A 22,428-nucleotide genomic window follows, 5' to 3' on the forward strand; every position below is an offset into this window, starting at 1 on the left:
ACACAGATCTAATTGAAACAGAAATTTCACAAGCCAGTACTTATTATTTAAGATTCCCTTGGATGTTTCTGTTCTGCTATCTCCTATAATCTGTTTCACTAAGAAAAAAATTTCTGGTTGTTACTCGCTAAATTGATTTCAAGATCCTCTCAGAGGCTGCTGCCTCCCATATGGAAAACACTAGACCTCATAGTTCTTACAGTCACAAGTCACGTACCCTTTCTGCCCCACCATGGGAATTATGGATTTTGTGAGATACTTCTTTTAGCTTGCTTTTATCCCACAGATTCACAGACTTTTCTCCTCCCTCCCCTTCCTTCCCCTCCCTTCCCTTTCCTTCCTTTGTGATTACAAGTATTCACTGGGGACCCTGTAGGAATGCACGATCCTGGCCTCCTATCCAGACATCTATTTCTAGGATTATTGGGCCCCTAAACCTGCACTGTTGTAAAGAGTGCCCTGGGGGCTTCTGATGCAGACCAACTGGGAACCAGACTTGGAAACACTCCCTGGCTGGTGGCTGCCCCCCCACCCCAGAGTGCTTCCTTGGCACATGCCCTAAATGGAGCAGTTCTTCTGCCTTAGGACGGCCTCTGTTGGGATGGTTAATGAACTCGGTTCTTACTGTGGTTTTCTTGGCTGCTGTACTTTTGTTGTAACAACAGGGAACAGATCCTCCGCGTTAAGGCTGAAGAAGATAAAATCCCATTGCTTGTCGTGGGAAACAAGTCTGACTTGGAGGAGCGGAGGCAAGTGCCCATCGAGGAGGCCAGGAGTAAAGCGGAGGAGTGGGGCGTGCAGTACGTGGAGACGTCAGCCAAAACGCGGGCCAACGTGGACAAGGTAGGCCTGTGCCCTGGGTGTTTTCTTGGAAACAGGCTTTGGCCTTGACCAAACACATACCTCACTTGGTTTTGAGGCAACCATTTATGGAAGCTGGACAAGGACTCTGGTTTTCCAGACGTCCATGCCATGATAGTGAGAGGCACTGGGCAGGTCTGACCCTGTATCCAAAGCAGCCCAAGGAGACCTTGCTCCTCGCCATGGGGATTCCTTAGAGGATGCTCATCATGGGCTGTCTCTGGAGGTCAGGTGAGATGATGTGTGGATTGTGAAGACAGCGAGGACAGACTCCGCTTCCCTGTGCTCCCGCCCAACAGCCTGTGGCCTGGGGAACAGGGCTGGCGGTGTCAGGCTGCCGCTTAGTTGGCTTTGAAAGAAGCATGATGAGTCTTGCCTCTGCTCCTGTTGAGTTGCTGGTTAGGTCTGTTCTTTTCTCCTTCTGTCTACGCACAGAGCCGGGGTTCCTCCTGTAGATGGGTCTCTCAGTAGGATCTGCCCTCAGGATCCAGCTCTGGGTCCCTTTTCTCTCTTACCCCGTCCACAGTGTACTCTCACTTCCGCTTCCTGAGGCTCACAGAAGAGTCGCCATGGCAAGGAGGAAAGCTGACCAAAAGCCACCTCCTGGAGATTTCTACTGTTAGCTTTTTGTTTTTTCCTTATAAGTTAAGGTGGTTGCTGCACAACGAAAATAAGCAAGCATGAAGCTGAGGCTGTCCCTGCTGCTTTGCTCTGTCCCTTGCTCTCCTTCATGATCCCTACTCCTGTGGCACCTGAGCGCTATGTCTGTTATGTAGCGAGCAGCAGCCAGCCCCCCACGCCCCTCCTTCAGGGGTCCCCTGGGTTTCTCACCTGATGGGGGGGAGATTTTAACCAGGCTTTCCTGGAGCTTGAGGTGATGTCAGAGGGACATTGGAATTTGGATGCCAACTCCGAGGGCCTATATTTGGAGCCCTAGGTGGCGTGTGCAACAAGGGTCTGCAGTTGTCGGCTGCAATGAGAGGTATATTCAGTTGTCGCCTGCTTTTCTTTATATTGTTATCTCAATTCTTACATTGATTCTGATGCTACTCAAAATCTCCCTCAGATGATTTCCTGTCTGTGAGGAACACGGAGGAAGTGCACACCTGTGCTTCATTTAAAAAAAAAAAATCAGGATCACTTCACAAAACTGCTGATGTGTGTTTTTTGGTGGGACAGGGAGCAGGGTGGGAGGTGGCTGTCTCACTGCTGTCATTTCCCCCCACGGCTGGACCAGCTTGACCTGCCAAACAGGAACCAGCAGACACTTATGACTGGCAGCATTGTAGTCACTGGAAAACACTTTACACAGAGAAGGCTGTCCATAAGATCAGCAGCGAACGGCTTTGTCATCATTTTAGCTGGATGCGCTCCACGCCCCTCCTCTTGCCTTTTGGTGTTTGGATAAAAAGAAAAATCTGTGACATTGGGAGTTGTTCACTGTTGCTTTTATGGGCCGTGTGTTTACTGAGAGGCTGTCAAAAACAGGAGCTTAGGTCAGCCTGATCCAGTTTGAGGTTCCCTTTTCTGTGCCTGGGGCTTGAGTAAATGTGCACATGGAGTCCCACACTCCAGAGGGTTAAGAAGAAGACATATCCATGAAAATAAGACAGGAGCCTGTGGTGTCATACACCTGTGCAAAAATAAAGCCCACATTCCCTGTCACACTCAGTCTGTGAGGTCTCTCAGGGGTCTCTGTGGGAGGCATACATTGGCCACTGGCTCTGCTTGGTCCTCTGGCACGATTGCTGGTTGCAGAGGACAGAATCCAAACTACTGTGACACATGATCATCCTCAGCCAACTAACATGTTGAAACATCTAGTGTCTCCAGTTCTTGATGAAGTTCCTCTCAGCTAAGGTCACAAGGCCCTGAGCGTTGAGTTGGGGTATACCTGGGGAAGAATAGGGCAAGACACTGCTGGGGACCAGCTGGGAAACTGTCTCACAGATGCTCTTCCGGCCTGCGTAGGTCCCCACAGGGGTGGAGAGACAAGTATACAGCGCAGCGCCAGCCTCGGGTGCTCGGGTCACCCTTCCTTTTCTGGTGATTGGAAATGCTAGAAAGTCTGATTCCCACAGTCGCCCTCAGGTTTATGAACTTCACAAATGTAACAGATCTGTTCTCTGCAAGAACGCTTTACCCTTCATTATACTTACTGTTAGAAAAGAGTTTATCCCCTGAGAGTCGCCATCAGGTTATGGTAGTGACAGTACAATTCTGTCCTGCGCTTGGCCAGTTGTGTGGCCGAGCAAAGATGTCTGCGTTATGGGATTAGGGTACATTTTTGAGGTCAGTTGTCCTTATTTCATCTAGACCCTTGTTTCTGAACACATGTGGTTTTTAAGCCGAAGCTTGGGGACCTGGAGGCTGTAGCAGTGAACTAGGTATCCTGCTCAGTTGTTTCATCAAAATCATGAAATGACTTTTCACCCTTTCTCCCCACTCCCAGGTGTTCTTTGACTTAATGAGAGAAATCAGAGCAAAGAAGATGTCAGAAAACAAAGACAAGAATGGCAAGAAAAGCAGCAAGAACAAGAAAAGTTTTAAAGAGAGATGCTGCCTGCTGTGAAGGCCGAGTGGTGGGGGAGACCCCTGCTGCCAGAGACACAGGGCTGGGGCACACGGGAGGCTGTAGCTGGCTTCTGGTGTACTTCCTGCTCTCCCAACCTTATTCACCTGTACTTCTTTAAATGGGGACAAATAGTCATGAATTGGTGGCTGGAAGAAGAAACAATCCCTTCTCCATGCAAAGGAGTGGCTGCCTCGCCAGGACTGTGGAGTTCTGTCCTTCCCGAGTCCTGCCCCTCCCTCCAGGGCTGAGCTAGGGTAGAGCTCTAGGGAGGAGACAGTCAAGTGTTCATTAAAAAGAAAGAGTATTGTGACAGCATCTTATCCCCCACCCAGGTTTTTAACATTACCCTCTTTTGTTTTGAAATAAAATGTCTTATTTTACTAGGCTTCGGAAGGAGGGTGCTGAGGTAGACCCCCCAACCCTTATCACTGTAACAGTAGTACTCAGAAAAATCCATTGGGCTCTCATGACACTGAAATTCTAAGGTTTTTAAAGACAAGTTTCTAGGAGATACCCTGCGGATCTGAAGCATAGTTAGAAAAGTGAACTTGAATTGGGCTGGAGAGGTCAACATCATATTTACAAATCCTCCTCACATATGAAAAATAAAAGTAGCAGGTTGTTTTCTTCATGTTTAAATTCTGTCCATTTATAGTCTACATTGGCTGATTTTCTCCTACTCTGTCCCGATTGCTGTGTGGGAGCTTCTCTTTTTTTGTAGTCTAGGTGAAGACTCAAGAGCAGTACTTTACGATGACACGCCTTTCTGATGGGATTTCTTGGACGTCTTCTCCATTTGCAGGCCCCTGTTCTGCACTGTAATCACGTCCTCGTCGTCTTGATCACCTTCACTCTGCCTGCAAAGGTCGAGCAAGGCTTCTCTCTCACTCTTGTCAGTGTCACACAAATTCTTCTGGAAAATGTGATGAGTTAAAATCGTATTCTAAAATCACGAAGCCAGAGCCTTCGCTACCTCTCAGAGAATTGCTCTGTGATTCTAACTTGAGTTAGAACAAGTGGGGAGAGAAGAGAAGCCACTGCCCGGGTACCTCTGAGAAGTGACTGCTGTTTCTAACGTGATTCTTGTCTGAAATAGTCAGGTAGGTAGTTAGAAAAAGATTTTTATTGATGAGCTGTTGTTAATCTTTCTTACTGTATCAGTATGCTAAATTCAGCAATCAGAAGAACTCTCACCAGGAGAGGAGGACTGTGGTAAAAGCATGGTATTTTGTGGGTTTACCCCCATTTTTCAGAAGTGAACATTTCATGTTTTGGTGCCAAAAGTGAATTGGAGTGGGGAGAGCGGGAGCCTTTGAAATTTATATTACAGAGATTCTGGAAATTATGATCTGACCCTTGCAAATCAGTCTTGTATTACCTCCCAAAGAATCGTGGGCTTTTTTTGAATTAAAAAAAAAAAAAAAGCAAACAAACTTTTTCAAGATTTTGGTCTTTTGATTTTATTGTCCTGCCATACATGTGAAATGTAAGTAGTAAGGGAATTGATGGTAAGTTTTTCATTATTGTTCTTATCAGATGATCTGTAATAACAGACAAGCTTTATTTCAGTCAGTCCTTTGAATTAGGAAATAAAATTATAAACAGTGATTTTAACTTCATCCTTTCCTTTGGGAGAGATCACTGCTCTTCTTAAAATTTAAAAAGTGAGAGGTAATTATATTCTCAAATTTCTGAAACCTTTATATTTTCATCCTTGCTTGCCAACCTGTTTGTCAAGAATAGGTACATTTAGAATATGTATAGACGAAGTAATGATAGTGTAAATTTTAAAAGAAGGCATGAATTATTTCATGCTAGAGAAATCATATTTGGTATGCTAGTATATTTCTACAATTATATTCAATTGGATAGCAGTCAGAAATGGATGTTCCTAACAAAATAATTTATTATACACATGAGGCTCTGTGCCATAGGAAAATAGAGAAGCAATGGCGTATATAAATTTTAAACAGTTACTGAATGATTAGATACTATACCCTTAGCTTAGCAGTAAAGTGTTCATTCTAGAAATACTCAAGCTCCTCCCGAGGGTCAGGCTGGGATGTGGTGATGAACAAGACAGGCCAAACTTCCAGGAGCTTGTTTGAGTGAGGAAACAAATTGAAAATCTTAGCAAAAGGGCTCTTAAAACTGGGTAATGTGATAGAGCTGTCTCTAGGAGGCAGAGCTTAGATGTGGTGTTCGACAGGCTTCTCCAAGGGAGTGACACTTAAGGTGGGACCTCATGACCTGAAGGAGAAGCCATGTTAGTGGGGTGAACAGGAGCTTTCTGGACTTGGGGACAGCTATCCAAAGGCCCTGAGGTGTTCAGGAGCAACCAAAAGACCAGTGTATAGCTGGAGTGTATTGAGGGAGGAGTAGAATGTTAGAAAAAGACAGTTAGCTGTTCATGATTCCATAAAGTAACATGGGGAAAATACCTAGACATAGAATTTCCTGTAAGTGTCCTATTTGATCAAATCTAAGGACATTAATAACTGCAGGACAACATCATAATTTATATACCACTAGCAAACCCCCACTCCAATTAATGAAAACATTCTGATTTTACCCTCATAAAAGTGCAGAGGGAAATATGTATTTTATATAAGGTGAGTAATGGCATATAGATTTAAATCAAATGGCAGTAAATGAAATACAAAATTCATCTCCATTGGCCTGGAAGCTACATTTTATTAAAGCACCGAAAAAACTTTCACAGTCCTTTAGCAAGTCTGAGAATGCATTACTTGTGGTCTTTATTTTACTTCCTAGTTTGGCTTGGAGTAGGATTCTGGGTTCATAGAAGCTTCACAGTGCATAAAAATTGATATTGCAAAATATTATATATTAATATTAGAATAAACTTCATTTTGATATTTTAAAAAATTTAATCAACTTGTGCTTCAACATTCTAACCATTTCTGCCCCCAGATCATTCACTGTGTACTCCTGCATTTCTGAATAATATTCTTGTGCCACTATTCGTTGATTTTCAATCTCTGACATTTCCAGTGAGGACTGGACTCAGGAGATGAGGATTTAGCTTCCTGCATTTCTGTAACCTACTCCATCCCACTGTCAACAGTAATATCACTGTGTTAATTCCTTTCTCAGTGGCTGCCATATCTTTTTAAACTATATATTTAAACTTCTGTTTATTATCCTTTTTTTGGGGGGCGGGTAGCAGGGATTGAACTCAGGGACACTTGACCACTGAGCCACATCCGCAGCCCTATTTTGCATTTTATTTAGAGACAGGTCTCACTGAGTTGCTTAGGGCCTCACTTTTGCTGAGGCTGGCTTTGAACTCGTGATCCTCCTTCCTCAGCCTCCTGTGCCTCTGGGATTATAGGCATGTGCCACTGCACCCAGCTCTGAACCTCTGTTGAATTATCAATCAGCTCTCAGCGTATGTTTCCCTTCCAGCTATGGAAGGTGAGCAGTTAACGCTCCTAACTTCGCCCTTGACCTTCTCGGCAGCTCCTTCTTCTCTTACACCTTTGCTTTTCCATTATCAAGGTGACTGACATGTGTATTCCATCCAAAATTCAGACTTTCGTGCTTCATTCTACAAGTTGAATACCAGTCCACAATGATTTGATTATTCTGACTCAGATAAATAGGGCCATTGCCGAGGCAAGCCTATGTGGCAGTTGCATTTCCTTTACAGTTCAGGGCCACCACTCTGGGACAGTGTTCCTAGTGTCCAGTGAAGGGGACTCTTTCATCGATTGCTGGAATTATGCCATGTTTTGGCTTGCTTCATCTCTGGACTATTTCATATGCATTATCCCCCTGCCCCGACCCTCCACCTTGCCTGAAGTTTGAGTGATTTTTCTTTTTGAGTGACTACGTACTCTTTCATGCCTAACGCCAGTTTCTTTTGGTTCCTTTCCATTACTTGGAATCTGCTTCCATGCTCATTTTTCTTAGAGCTTGTTGATTGACCAATTGATGTAATTTGGACTGATTGTTTTCTAGGTACTGAGAGTTGCTTTTATTGAACACTTGGGTTAATTCTACACTTTCCTGGCCCTCCCATTTCTTTTATTGGTTTTCACCCTCATTTTGCTGGAATACATTCTCAGAAAGAATGCGCTGGAGGTAAACTTTCACAGTCCCCTAGTACCTCTGAGAGTGTGATTACTTCGGGCCTTTCTTTATTTGATTGCTAGTTTGGCTTAGAATAGAATTCTGGGTTCAAACTCATTTTCCCTCCAAACTTGAAATGCTTAGCTCCAGCATCTTCAAACATCCGTTGCTGCCAATTAGTCTGGTGCCATCCCAACCATTGTCTCTTTGTATAGGTGCTCTGCATTTCCCCTCTGTCTCAGCTTTCCACCCCCATGACAAAACAGCTGAACTAACTTAGGAGGAGGAAGGGTTTGTTCTGGGTCTTTTGTGTGTGTCATTCTGTGGTTGGTTGGCTCTTGTGCTTTGGGGCCTATGGCAAAGCAGCATACCATGCAGAAGTGTGGGTACAGGAAGCTACCTCATGGTAGCTAGAAGGCTGAGAGAAAGGAAGAGGCCAGTCAATATCTCCTTCTAAGTCATACCCCCATTGACCTAACTTCCTCCCATGAGTCTCCACCCCTTAAAGGATCCATCACCTCCCAGTAGCGCCACAGGCTGGCAACTAAGCCTTTAGCATATGAGCCTGGGATGGGGAGGGCACTCATTGAGACCATAACGCCCTGTCTGTCCCCAGTCACTGAGACCCTCCTTGTCCATAGTGTCTGAAAGGACATGGTGGTGGAGCTTAGTGTGGGCCTTGGTGATCCATCCTGCTCAGAGATGGCTCCTATCTCTTTGGCTCTAGAAAGTGTATTTTTGACATTGAGTTGTTCTCTTCTGTTTTCAGAACTCTAGTTATCAGATTTTGGAGCTCCTAGGGTCATATATGCCTCATCGTGTCCTGTATTTTGCATCTTTATTTTCTTTCCCGTTCATCTTCCCTCCCTGTCTCTTCCCTGGCCTGGGATTTATTTGCCAAGTGTTAGTTTAGGTTCCCAAGATACAGCAGTGAACAAAGCAGATAAACCCTTGGCCCTCCTGAGCCTGCTCTAGTGGACTCTGCTTCCTCTTTTCATCTGGACATTCATGTGGGTGAAGAAAAGCTTTCTTTGTCTACAACTGTTCCTCTTTCCCATAGCCACTGTTCCTGGCCTCGTGGATTCACTGTCTTGACTTTCTAAGGACGTGAGAGCTTTTGGAAGCTGTATTCTCATAGTTGCCTTTGTTTGCTTTTATTCAGATTTTCTCTTTGTTCATTTTTGAAACTTTTGATCCCTGGTTGTCAGCCATATTCTTAGGAGGGAGAGGAAGTCAGCCAGGAGCTCCATGGAGCTGAGTGGGGCCTGTGAGAGGCAGGCTGGACTTGGAGGGGAATGCCTGGAGACCCAGTCATAGTGCTGGGGACCTCTGATGCCTACTCCCTGGGCACCTACTGCCAGGTTCTCTCCAGACACTTTATCTATAAAGACAAAAGCTCTGGTGGCAGACACAGTTGCCTGCAGGGTGGGGCAGACTGTTTGCTAGACAGACCCCTCATTAGTCTCTGGGTCAGCTTTGGCCACAGCCTTGCTTTTCCACCTGCCAATTTAGCTCAGACTGGCCCTGTTAGGCAGCTCAGTTTGTCTGCACAGCCCCTCCTGTTGTATCTACCAGCTCTTCCAGGTTTTAGCATCGTTCATCAAACTCGCCCACTAGCTGGTGGCCCTCCCCCATGCTTTTGGCCCTTTAGACTTTTCCTTGACAGTTACTCCAGCACAGGTTTTAGGGGAGACTAACGTTGGAGCTCACTCTTCTGTTTTGTTCTGATTTCATTGTCACAAATACCAGTATTTCCTCCTTTGCCAGATCAGTGTGAGTCCACACTGACTAGTATTTGTGACAATGAGGGAATCCATTGATTTGGCCCCCTGCAGGGTCATTTTGAAGGGGAGGGGCACATGGCAATCCCTGGTGTGCAGGAATGTGTGCCTCGACATTTGAGGTCTGGGTTTGGCTAGTTGTTTTCTGATGTCCTCTTTTCTTTTGGTCCCAGGGATTAAACCCAGGGGTGCTTAACAAGGAGCCACATTCCCAGCCCTTTTTATTTGTTTGTTTATTTATTTGAGATGGGCTCTCACTAAATTGCTTGGGGCCTTGGTAAGTTGCTGAGGCTGCCTTTGAACTTGAGATCCTCCTGCCTTAACCTCCCAAGGCTACTAAGATTATAGGTGTGTCTGATGTCATCTTTCAAAAGAAGGAATCCTAGGTTCTCCCTAAGCCTGAGTTAATTTCATTCATACTTTTTTCTTTCCCTGTTAGGTGATGGGTTTATTATTTGCTGTGTGAAGTAATAATTCCTTTTTTGAAATGTGGTTAATTGTGGATGTTTTCTTCTTGTCATATGGTTAAGGAATCTAAGTCAACTTACCTGTGCTGTTAGTGATTTTATAGATATTTCTTCATCAGGGCAGGAATGTCCTGCTTTCCAGTTGTTATCTTTGCTTCTCAGTAATGCTCAGTGGTAGAGCCTGTGCTTAGCAGGCAAGATGCCTTGGGTTTGTCCCCAGCACCAATTATAAAATAAAACATGTATTGCTAACATAGACTTCCTTATTTCACGAATTGCTGCTACAGGGCTTTCACTTTGAGGACTTTTGGAAAGTGTGTCATAAAAATTTTAAAACTGATTTGGGTCCTTGGGACTGTGGCTTCCCTATTTGAGTACATGTAGATGAAGAAAGTTACTTGCTCCAGTGCCCCCTCCGGGTCTTTGTCCCATTTAGATGCCAGTGCATGTCTTGACATGTGGCACCCAGCCACCACCAGGCCACATATTTTCAGTTATGCTCACAGTACTATCAGAAGCATTGCCAGAATGACTCACTGCCACATGTGTCACTTATTAAGTTGGAAAAGGGGCCATTGGTCATGTCTGAAGAACTCAGAAATATGGTGGATCAGTCTCCCACCCAGGTTGGTGGAGACTGCCCAGCCCTGTGGGCAGAGATGAATTCCCCAACCAACCGAGGGTGACGTGGCTTCTGCAGCGCATCCCCTGAGTGAAAGATCAGGCTTCTCATTTGGCATTGAAAAAGGACCAAGGATCTGAATGATCTTCAAGTTCCAAAATCCTTTGGAAAGTTAAGCTCTCAACTTAATATTTTAAAACAAGCTTACTTATTCTACTACTTATTCTACTTACTTATTCTACATACATGCCAGGGCAAGTGTTCAAAGGAATCAAAGGGATAAATGGGTTAACTTCAGAAGGCCTACGTCACCAATTCATTCTTGTGTGTTTTCAGTAGTTAGAGCTGGAAACACTTTCTCAAAATCTGATTTTCTCAGTGAAAACAAATGTATGATATCATCATTTTAAATTCATGCTAAAAATATGTAAATATAGGCTGTGACTTACATTCATCAATCACACATTGGCTTGAGTGAGAATGCTAAGACAAGATGGTGTGTTGGCCCACGAAGCGTCACTTCTGTACAAATGGAAATGTAGCTGCAGGCCAGGGTTTCTTGGGCTTGCTGAGAGGGTTACAGGTGTGGCAGGGATTGGTGGCCAGGTAAGCATGGGAAGTGCTGGGTCCTGGATTCTGGCTGTGGAGACTCTCAGTGAGTGTCAACTCACCTGTGTGACAGTTGTCTTGACATTGTCTCTCCAGATAATGGTGAAACATTAAGCCAGCACTTTCCCAAGTGCAATTGGCCATCTTAGGCTATGCTAATCACTTTCTTTGTTCTGGAAAAATTGCTTTTGATGTGTATTTAGAATTTCTTTTTTCCTTGCAGAGACACAAGGGATGGGAATGGGAATAGGATAGGCATGGGAAAATATGATTTTTTTTTTTTTCCTTTTTGCCTTTCATGGTTAAATCACACTACTTATCTTAGGCATGGGGGAGTGGGCTTCCTGTTCCAGAAACACAAAATGGTACCCATTGCAGTCTGCTCCCATTTCTGCCAGGCTGTTTGGGGCAAAGTCCCAAGTAACTTTCTCCTGCCAGATCAGAGGGCCTTTTTCAGTCTTGAGCATTTGCAAATGTTTCCATGCCTCCCTGTCTCCTGCTCTCCTCTCCTCTCTGATTCCTTGACTTCATCCTCTTGACTTCATCTGGCTCCTGGCTTCACTCTGTGTTCCCACCCTTGGTAGATTCAGGTTGATTGAGGTACAATGGCAGGGTGAAATAGCTCCATAAAGCCCAATCTGGGGGCTGGGGCTGGGGCTCAGTGGTAGAGCGCTTGCTTAGCATGTGTGAGGCACTGGGTTCAATCCTCAGCACTGCATATAAAGAAATAAAATAAAGGTCCATTGACAGCTGAAAACTATTTTTTTAAAAAGCCCAATTTGATGCTCTCTTTGTCCCTCAGTACCCCGTAGCTGCAGGGCGCATGCAGACCAAGCAGCCTTCCTGCCAGGCCTCCTGACTGTGCTGAGGGCTCAGCACAGTTTCTCCCAGGCCCTCCCAGCTCCCGGCTGCATCCCAGCACCCTCTCAGTCCCTATTGTCATGTGAGCAGCAGTGAGTCCTATGAGTAGAGGCCAGGTACTTAATAATTTGATCAGTTTCATTATTCCTTGTTTGTTACCTCCTCTTCTCCCTCCCTCTGATCTGCTGATCTCTTCTTCCTCTACTTGACCATCTCCCTTCAATTTTCATGAGGTCCTTTTTGTTTCTCTCTAGTCCTTTCTCATAACGAGGGAAAACATTATAACCCTTGACCTTCTACGTTTGGCTTATTTTACTTAACATAATGGTCTCCAGTTCCATTCATTTTCCTGTAAAGGACACAATTTCATTTTTCTTTGTGGCTGAGTAAAAAACCCATTGGGTATAGGTACCACATTCTCTTTATCCACGTGTTGTAGTCAGTTTTTTCCCCTGCTATAACTAAAGGATCCGACCAGCACAATTATAGAGGAAGAAGTGTTTATTTGAGGGCTCGTGGTTTTAGAGGTCTTTGTCCGTTCCTCGGGGATCATGGTGGGAGAGTGTGGCAGAGGAAGCAGCTCACAGCATGGTGATCAGGAAGCAGAGAGGGACTCCGCTCTCCAGATACAAATATATACCCAACGTCATACCCCAACCCCCACCTCGTCCGGCCACACCCCACCACTCCAGTGACCACTCAGTTAATCCCTAGCAGATGATTAAATCACTGATTGGGTTGACTCTTCCAATCCAATCATTTCTCCTCGGAACCTTCTTGCATTGTCTCACACATGAGTTTTGGGGGACACTACGCATCCATTGGATGGTCCCTTAGTTTGGCTGTTGTGAATCATGCTGCTATAAACGTGGGTGTATACATGGATCACTGTAGTAAGACGACTTTAATTCTTCAGGATAAATACCGAGGAATGGCGTAGCTGGGTCACACGGTGGTTCCATGCCTAGTCTTTTGAGGAGCCTCCATACTGATCTCCAGAGCCCAAGTACTAATTTACAGTCCCACCAACGGTGTAAAAGTGTTCCCCACCCCATCCTCTCCAGCACTTGTTATTCCTGTATTCATGATGCCTGTCATTCTAACTGCTGTGAGAAGAAACCACACTGTTTAAACATGGATTTTTTTCAGCTTTTTCTTTTAATCTTACTTTTCTCCTTTATTTTTCCTGACCCCTCACACTCTGGGGACACCCAGTCCTCGCTGACTTGGAGGTGGCTGTGGTCTTCCTGCTCAGATCTCCCCTGTCTCGCAGCTGATATGAAACACCTCTCAGATTGTACCCTTGCTGGTGTCTACAGAGTGAGTACAAATTATTTTGCCAGCATTCAGAGCCAGTGCTGCTGCTGACTCAAACATTCTCCTGAGTTACAATCGTGGTGCACTAATGCTATCAAAATGCAGCTTCTGACAGGCCCCTGCATCTCCCCTGCCCAGTGACTTCCCCACACCTCTAGGGATTCAGGAGCACCCACCAGAGCTTCAGGGACCTTCCCCCACCTCAACATCAGCCCTCACCTCCACCTGCACCCTTGCCAGCCTGAGCCCATCTTCCTCCTGGGCAGTCCCTGAGCATGGTGTAGGCAGATTGCTCCAGCTCCGGGGTCACCCACTCCTCTGAATTCTGGCTCTGCCCCAGGTGTGCTTTGGAGCCAGGGCACGTCTGTAAAGTGGAGGTGAGAAAGAAGGACGCTAGGCAAGCCCTTCCATTCCCCTCGCTCTCTTTCCTCATGCAGTTCATTCTGTCTGCAGTCCCTGCCTCCCCAGCTTCTGACATGCGCAGCAGCCGGAATCCCTGGCGGCTGACCAGCAGGCTAACCCTGTCTGAGCCTGTTCAGGCACCTCTGCCCTGATGCCTCCTCCTCTCAGAATCAGGTCCTTTCTCTCTCCAGCTCCTCCTCGACCCCTGCCTTTACTGTCTGCTCTGATTCCCCTCTGACCATCCTCTCCGGCAGGGTGAGGCCGTCCTCTGTGTCTTTGTGGAGTCTGACTTAGCTCCTTCCACAGAACGGCTGCCAGCCATTTGCCTTTGGAAGGGGACACTGAGACTACAACCTCTTTCACAGGAAAATGATGACAGCTGTGATGGAGGGAGCCAGGCACCCCACGCCCCCCACCCCGACTGTTGGGTTGACATGTTCTTTGACGATCTTTCTGTTTTACGGGCTGAAGGATCTTTATCTTTTCGAAGACCACTCAATTCTAACTGGGAGCTTTAAAAAGTGGACTCTCTCGCCAAGTGCTTCCTTGAAATGAGTGTGAAATGTATGAGTCTAACCATAAGAAGAAACCGGCAGTGTCTGTACACACAAGGGGTGCAAGAAAGATCTGCTGAGTGTGTGAAGCTCACTTGTCATGCAAACCAGAAACTGGGTTATTCCTGGGCACGGCTCGCTTTCTTGCTTTCTAGATACTTTGCTGCGTACACTAGGTCTGCTAGGTCGCTGTGCCCTGCAGCTCTGTGATTGCGGTTGAAGGCTCAGAGCTCTGGACCTAAGGTTTTACACATGGCAGGTCTGTCCAGGATTTGAACTTGGACTGTGCCAGTGTAGACAAGCTCGGTCCAGTGCCACCAAGTGGGTTAGTTACCTGAAAGTGAGCGCTCCTGAGTGAGTACAAATTATTTTTCAAAACATTTCAAGACGTTTAGGAGGCCTGAGTTTATGAGTACCCAGCCTCACAAACGCCCTTAGGAGTCTGGCTTGTGTTTGATGTCACCGTGAAGGTGGTTGTGAGCTTTAGTTCTGCACGAAATCAGGGGAAAGTCTTCTGGTGGGATTTCTGTTTAGCAAAAGAAACGAAACTTTTTTCCTACTCTATCTGTTCATCAGAGAAACAATTGCCACTCTCTTTCCTCCAAAGAAAGCAAAGACCTACTCAGAAGATCAGTATGGCTACTGATGACTGAATGTACAATGTTACAACAGCCGGTGGAGGAAAAGGCATCAGGGGATGAGCAAACACATCTGTTAGAGAAGGTCCACGCCCCTCTGTCCACAGAGCCTCTGGATGGCTTTTATAGAACAAGAGCCCTGTGGTATATATATATGATCTCTTACTGAACAATAATAGTGATTTTTGCTGGTGGGCACAGGGGTGGGACTTTTTTTGAAGATAAAAGTAATTTAAAACTATGCCTTTAGGTAAATATGTGCTACGGTGTACCATTGTCTGTATTTAAGTTATTTGGGATGTTCATGAGAGCGTCTTTTTGCATTTCTTAAATTGAAAGCTTCGTAGACTTCAGAACATTTGGAAGATGTTTTATTCACAGCTACATCGATGGGTTTATTGCCAATCATCCAGAGGTCTGCTAGTGTTTACGCTGCAGTTCTGCGGCGGGTCCTTCTGTTGAGGGTGCTGGGATTCTCGGCCGTCCACGGGTGCTCTTTCCAGACAGCAGTGACCTGGAATAGCCACTTCCTCCTGCACTGCAGACACTTGGCCACGCTCAGGGCTCCTGGACCAACACAGCCGATGAGGACCACTAGAGGTCATTCTTCTGCCTCAGTCCTCTGTGCTCCAAAAGCTCCCAGAGACACTTGCTGGCATGTGCACTGAGGTTTCTCAGAGTCCACCCAGCAGTTCAAGGTCATCAGGAAGGTGATGGAGGGTGCACAGAGCTGTCAGGGCTGCTGGCGGGATACTCCTTCCTGGGAAGTAGGACCAGGAGCCCAGCCAACCCTGGGGGAAGTAAGTGGTCAGTGAGGACAAGCACTTCCTCCACTTGCAGGAACACCTGTGCCAGGTGGGTGCCCAGGTGGTGGGGAAGGGATTCAGCGATGAATGAACCACAGCCTCTTCTTGAGTCAGCTCACCACGTGCTGGTGCTGATGGTCACCTGCCTGCTCTGTCCCCAGCTTTGGGTTGAGCACCAGGGATAGAAAATGGAAGAGAACACCATGCTGACCCCAGGGAGCCTCTGGGCTGCCGGGAGGAGGATCAGCTAGGGAGATCTGTCTGACCTTGCACAGTGACATGTGGAGCTTCTGTGTTAGGAAGGCAGGGAATCAGCTGTCCAGTGTAGAAGGGGAAGGACAGCCATGGTGAGAGGAGGACACAGCCAGGGGAAGCAACCAAAGGGAGTCTGTTCAAGCCAGAGGGAGAATTTGAGTTCACTCCCCCAGCTCTCCCATTGACCAGAGGAAATGGAGAAGCCCGAAGGTGACGAGCCCCTGGAGGTCAGCCTGTGAAGGGGACTCTATTTCGTTTCCAAGTGCCTTTGGGGGAGAGGGCTGCCAGGCGGGGGCAGCACCAGGACTCTACCAGGCCTGGTCCAGGAACTTGTGGTCAGCTCCTTCCTCCCCAGCTACTTCTTGCAGAGCTCCATCCTTAAGGGCAGGATTGCAGAGTCTCAGCAGGTTTGCATTTTAAGGCGGGGCTGTGCAAAAAAGCAAGCTTTGAGTAGAGCAGCCTCAGACCTCAGCACCAAAGCTGTGTGCCCGGATGAACTACTAAGTCTCTCTGAGCAGCATTGACTCATAGTTTCTCTGTAATGGAAATAAGGACACTTCACTTTTGGAGGCTTGGGAAAGATTTCTTTATTTGGTCAGGGATTGAACCCAGAGGCGTTTTTCCACTAAGCCACATCTCCAACCCTTTTTATTTTTTATTTTGAGACAGGGTCTTACTAAGTTGCCGAGGCTGGCCTTAAACTTGCAATCCTCCTGCCTAAGCCTCCTGATTCACTGAGATTCCAGGGGTGCACCACCATGCCTGGCTCTTTGGAGAGGTTTAGAGAGTGTGTGTACAAATGTGTAGAGTCCTTAGCTCCTGGTAGGTGCTGAGTATAAGGGGCCATGATGTGCTCATCTCCATGAGCAGTGTTTTTAAAGGAGTAGAGGCCAGAGAAAGTGAGCTCTTGAAGAAATATTTGAACTGGGTAGTGGCTGAGGAGACACAGAGAAGGGTTTCAAGTTGAGAGATTATTTTAAGAGGTAAAATCAGAAAGACATAGTGATGGACAGAGGTTGCTGTGGTCTGAATATGGTTTGTCTCCTCCAGAACTCAGGCTGACATTTGATTGCTGATCTGGTGGTGTTGTCCCATATGGTTTGTGAGAGGTGATTTGGTTTTTAAAAGGGATAGATGCCTTTCTCCTGTAAATGAGTTCTGGCTCTTGCAGGACTGGATTTGTTAGGACAAAGTGGGTTGTTATAAGCGAGTCCACCCCTCATGTTTTGCCTCTTCCATGTCTGCCTATCTTTTCAATTTCTGCCATGAGTTGAAACAGATGGTGTTTGTTTCACCTGGACTTTCCAGCCACCAGAACTGTAAGCCAAAAAATCCTCTTTTCTTTGTAAATCATCCAGTCTCTGGCATGCTGTTATAGCAACAGAAAACAGACCAAGGAAAGGAGTGAAGAAGAAACTGACAATGACGTCCAGATTCCTGCTGTGGGTGATGGAAGCCCCGTCTGAGAGGAAGACCACGGGGAGATGAGCAGTTTCCAGGAAAGGATGGAAGTGAGTCAGGGGAGAGGTGCAAGGAGAGCTAGCCCCATATAGGGACTGAATGTTGTCCAGGATGCCTCAGGACTCTCGTTGGCCTCCTTAGGGACAGATCACGACTCTGTGGGCCCCTCAGGGACAGGCATCTGGTGCTCCCTTCCCTGCCAGCAGCCCCCGTCTGTCACCCAGTGCTCTCTCCCTCTGTTTGCTACATCTGCTTTGCTGCTGTCACGGCCGACTGACTCTGTGTCTGCACAGCTCAGGTTTGGCCTGACACTGAACGTCCTCATGATGGGGGTCTTCACTACAAGGATTAGCTCACATTTCCGTGGGTCAGGGGTCTGCTTGAGGTCACGTGCTGCAGTTGAGTGCCAGCTGGGCTGTTCCTATCTGGAGCCTGAGCTGGGGCAGAGGCCACTTCCAAGCTCCTTTGGGCTGTTGACAGAATTCCTTTCCTTGACGTGGAAGTGAGAGTTTCTGTTCTTTGCTGGCTGATGTGTGGAGGCTGCCCTCGTTCCTGGGGCCTTCCATGGCCTCCTGCTGGGGCAGTTTGTGACATGGCAGCCAGCCAGGGCTCAGGGGGACTCTGTAGGCTGTTTGTCCCCACAGTGGGCTAGAGGGAACCCTAGGCCAGGGTGGCTTCTTTGGGGTCTGAGCACAGTCCTGGGCCCAGGCTGCTGTGGCTGGAAGTGGACAGTGTCCTGCCATTGAGAGCATGGCGGATTCCCCGCAGCAGCTGCTCTGTGACCTTGCTGTAGTGGGTGTCTGTCACTGCAGGCTCAGGGTGCTCTGCGACTCAGAGCAAAGCAGGAGTTTGCTCTCGCTGTTTGTGACTCCGCTTTCTGTCCCTGTGACGAAATACCTGAGTTGATCAGCTTGAGAAAAGGTTTCCTTCATGTGGCTCACAGTTTCAGAGGTGTCAGTCCATGGTCGCTTGGACCATGGCCTTGGGCCTGTGGAGCAAGATCACATCATGGCAGGATCACGTGGCTCACATCGGTGGCTAGAAGCAGAGAGAGAGACAGGCAGGGATCCGAGTCCCCATATCCCAGGTGGGCACATGCCCAGGGACCTAACTCCACTAGGCCCCACCTGTTAAAGATGCCGCCACCTCCCAGTAGCACCACAGGTGGTGACTAAGCCTTCAATGTCCCCTGCCTTGGGGGACAGTTAAGATTTAGTCATAGCAGCTCATGCAGTGGTGAAGTTACTAGTGGATCTGTTTGCTCTGGTGAAGTAGGGACTTCGGGTCATCCGACTAAAACTGACATTCTAGGTGCCCTCTCAGCTTTTCTGAGGTCCCACCTCCTCAAAATTGGTAATAATAGCACCTTCATGGAATTTTCTGTGACATTCGCAGGAAGGTGACTCTTCATTAGCTGCCTTCTCTTCTCACCTCCTTTTAAGAATCTCAGCATTCTCAGTTTTCTGAAGCTACAAAAAAATCTGGCATATAATAAACAATAGTTTGGTAAAAATAGTCAATGCCACATGTGGGGATGTCATCTCCCTAAGTTAAAGGGACAGTCACGTGATTTCCTGTGATCCAGGGCTCTCTTCTGTAAGCCGCCTCTCAGTCTCAAAGGCTCTGAACTTCTGGGCCTCCGTCTCCTGGGTTCCATGGTGGGGCGTGAAGGCAGGGGCTACAGGCGAGGACACTGGCTGCCCAGACCCACGGCTGGTGCGGCTGCAGTGACACCTCAGGGTCCGTCCCACTGTGACGCTGCAGCCTTTCTAAACAATGCTCCTTCCTTGAAGGTCCCATGCTGGAAGGAGGACATTTTGCCTGCAAGGAGGACATTTGTATACAGCTTTCAGAGCCTGTTCCATTGGATGAGTTTCCAATGTCATGAACTAATCAGGCTCTGTGAGGTCACTGGAGATCTTTGTGACAGTTGGGCTCTGTGCTCTCCTGGTGACTGTACACTTCTCTGGAATCTGTGTCTACTTTCCTGTCATTCATCACATCTTTGTCTTATTGCTATGATTTCAACCGAACCTAAGGGCTGGGGAGCAGCTCAGTGGTTGCGCACCTGCTTGGCATGCTCAAAATGTGATCTCCAGCAAAACAATACCTTGACCAAACTCTATCATAGGATATTTTTTATCCAAGAGCCCGGAAGTCATAGACACCACAACCTGACTTCTGGTCAATGCCATCCTGAATGATCTGTGCAATTGAACACCTCCTCAAAAAAATATTGCACAAAACACTAGCTCTTCAAAACCGCTAATTGGCTTTTTAGGAAAGAATTCTGTGACCAAACATGCGCACGCAGCACTGCATGTCAGATTCCACCTTCTGGAACTTCAAAGTGCTCATTAGAACACGTTATTTTTAATTCAGTATTTTCTGAGCTTCTTTGAACAGGATACACTTTTTTATTAAAAAAAATTAAAGCAAAACATCTCTTAACATCCTATAGATCAGAGTAGGGCTCCATATGTGCACAAAAAGGGTTTCTTTTGAACATTTACTTTAGTTCTGGGAGACCCTAGACCTGGATGCTGCTGCCTAAATCCCATGACCTGATTCCTTTAATTTTCAACTGCTTTTTAAAAGTATATATGCTGCTTTGATAAATTTCTCATTCATTGCAGTTTAATGGTTCTCTTGGAACTTAGCCACGAGAGTTCCTCTTCTGGTTCACAAAGGGGTCATCTGGCCTTTCCTCTTGACCCCCTGTAGGCTGACGCCTCATTTCCAATTCTCTGGTGGCCTGGCCACTCGTCGCCATCTGATGGTTCACGTCCCTGCCTGGTGGGTCCATGGGCACAGCAACCTGGCAAAGCCAGATGGGAAATTCAGTCACGGAGCTCCACATTCCCAGAAGTACTCGGGCTGGGAGATGCCCGGGACATTCAGACTAACTGGCGTGGAAAGTTCTACAATGGCTCCTCTGGGTCTGTCCCTTATCATTCCTGTCTCCTCCAATAAAGTGAGAGATGGATTCTTTCCTCACAACCTTTGGAGGGCTTCCCCCATGCAAAACTTTGAGGTGTTTCTCATCATATAGACCCCTTTATTCCTTTTGATGTGGACAGGACAGTTGCTCAGAAAAATGACAAAATGCTCCCGAGACCTGCCCCCCCCGCCTTTTGCAAACACCTAGTGCCACCTAGTGGCCACAGGAGGTCCGTTTATCCAGCGAAGTGTGTGCCTGGTACGCCCCCCTTTGTAGGAGGGGAGGTGGCGTTTGATAACACCTTGTAAACTGATTCCTGGGGAGAGCGCCTACCTGAATCACTCCCTTGAAAAAGGTCCAAATGCAGTTGTTGAGTTTAATGACCTGCGTTATTATAGGCTTTGGATTTGCGTGTGTGCCAAGCCAAAAGGGTGAACAATACACAAACTCTGGAGGGAAACGCTCCCGCAGAGTGGGGCAGACAACATAAGCCCCACTGTCTGTGAGGGCTCGTGGTTTCAGTCGCATTTTTATGGCATTAATCAATTTGCGTTGCAATTTACTAGGAATACGGTTCCCACACTGAGTTTTGTTTACTGAGAGAAGATTTGGAAATGAAAGGGAAGCCTTCATCCCTCTCCAGAATCTCAGCTAACTTACTCCGTGCAAAATGGAAGCATATCTCCAACCCAGTCAGACAGACAGTCCTGCCAGCCTTGGCCAAGCATCGTGCCCTGCCCCCCCCCCCCCCAAAGAGCACCCAGACCTTGATTTTAAGAAACATTCCTGCCAGGGGTCAACAGTAGCCCTGCTTCAGAAGTTGCTGCTGCATGCCATTTGGCTGCGATCAGATGGGATGGCCTCCGCTTCAAGGACTGCTTTCTTCTAGCCCAAACAAACTGACTTCAGAGGCCGGAGGCAGCTGGGCGGGTGGACACATCACTACCGTCCATAGGCAGTCCTGAGTCTGACCGTGACCTGTGATCAGCACCAACAGGGCACTTTCTGTACATTCTTCTTGGGAGGGTGGCAGTTCATGGAAACCCTGGTGCATTTTATGCTCCAGTATTTGAACCGCATCTGCATGATGTAGAGCTCTGTGTCTGTCTCCCACAGTGGCCGAGAGTGGCCCTGGGAAAAGGGCTCACCTCTCAGACTCCTGCGGCTCAGCCTTGCCTGCGGTAGTTTAGGATGAAGCTGGCAGAGGAAAGCCACTCGTTTGCACATGATGAAGTTGTGACCATATGCTGTTTTAAATTTCAAAGCAGACTTTTAATAGCCGTTTCGTGTTACCTAGCTAAAAGTAGATGGGCGCTTCTTGCTATATACTTTCACACCTCTTCCCCCTTGTCCTGGACCATTCCGTCTGTGCTCCCTAAATTGCATATCCTGCCTGGTTTTGAGCATCAAAAGACAACTTTGACTTCTGCTGTTGGTGAACGCAGGTGCTTATTGACAGCGATGGCCTGCTCAGCGTCCCTCTGCCCCTCCCTGGCCATCTTCTCCAGCCCTCTTTTTTCCCCCACCTGTATGCGATGTTTCCCTGGATTAGCTCCAAAGCACTTTCTTTCATCCCTTGCTTGATTGGGGTTTTATTTTTAAGAAGAAAGCCAAGCACATTTTTAACAGCCACAACCAGATGGACTGAGCTCTTCTAGCAGCGTGGAGGCAATAAAAACCTGGGCGCTGGTGCAGCTAACCTAACGAGGGATCCTAGGGCCTCCTGCCAGCTCTCCCTCACCTCGCCCGGCACCTCTTCAGTGTAGGAGGCAAATAACCTAGGGCAGTGATTTTCTGACTTTTTCTGTCCTTAAAACAGCGGACCAAAGTCTGTGTCTTCTACGCCCATCTCTGTCTTGGACGCTCTTGGCTCCCGGGGCTGTGGGGTGATCTTGCCTTCTTGGTAACCCTCTTTGTGGGTAGCTGCTCCTGGCCTCTCTAGCTCCCGCTCTCCCTCTCTCTCTCTCTCTCTCTCACACACGTGCACATTTTTCTCCATCATTATGTCATTTCCTTGGAGCCATAATCCTTTCCTTCCCACCCTCCAGCCGACCTTCTGGAATGGACTCTGCCTGTTGGCTGAGGGCAGCCTCCCACCCCAAGAGACGCAGGGCCAGGGCTGGCCATCCGGGGTGACCCTGTGAACACCCTCCCTCCCTCTCCTCCTGGCCACTGACTGGCGC

At 47.4% G+C, this 22,428-nt stretch overlaps 1 protein-coding gene across 2 annotated transcripts in view; it reads left to right on the forward strand.

Annotated features, from left to right (window-relative positions):
• RALB (RAS like proto-oncogene B) overlaps nt 1-4,075 on the forward strand; it is a 43,015-nt gene extending 38,940 nt beyond the window's left edge. For both annotated transcript variants that reach the window (XM_081260789.1, XM_081260788.1), the window contains exons 4-5: nt 666-843; nt 3,314-4,075. In XM_081260789.1, the coding sequence (XP_081116915.1) occupies nt 666-843; nt 3,314-3,433 (298 nt within the window). In that variant the 3' untranslated portion in view covers nt 3,434-4,075. The remainder of the gene's footprint in view (nt 1-665; nt 844-3,313) is intronic.
• Nucleotides 4,076-22,428: the final 18,353 nt, after the last annotated feature.

Source organism: Spermophilus citellus (assembly GCF_964194105.1).
Source record: "Spermophilus citellus genome assembly, chromosome: 11".
Taxonomy (NCBI): domain Eukaryota; kingdom Metazoa; phylum Chordata; class Mammalia; order Rodentia; family Sciuridae; genus Spermophilus; species Spermophilus citellus.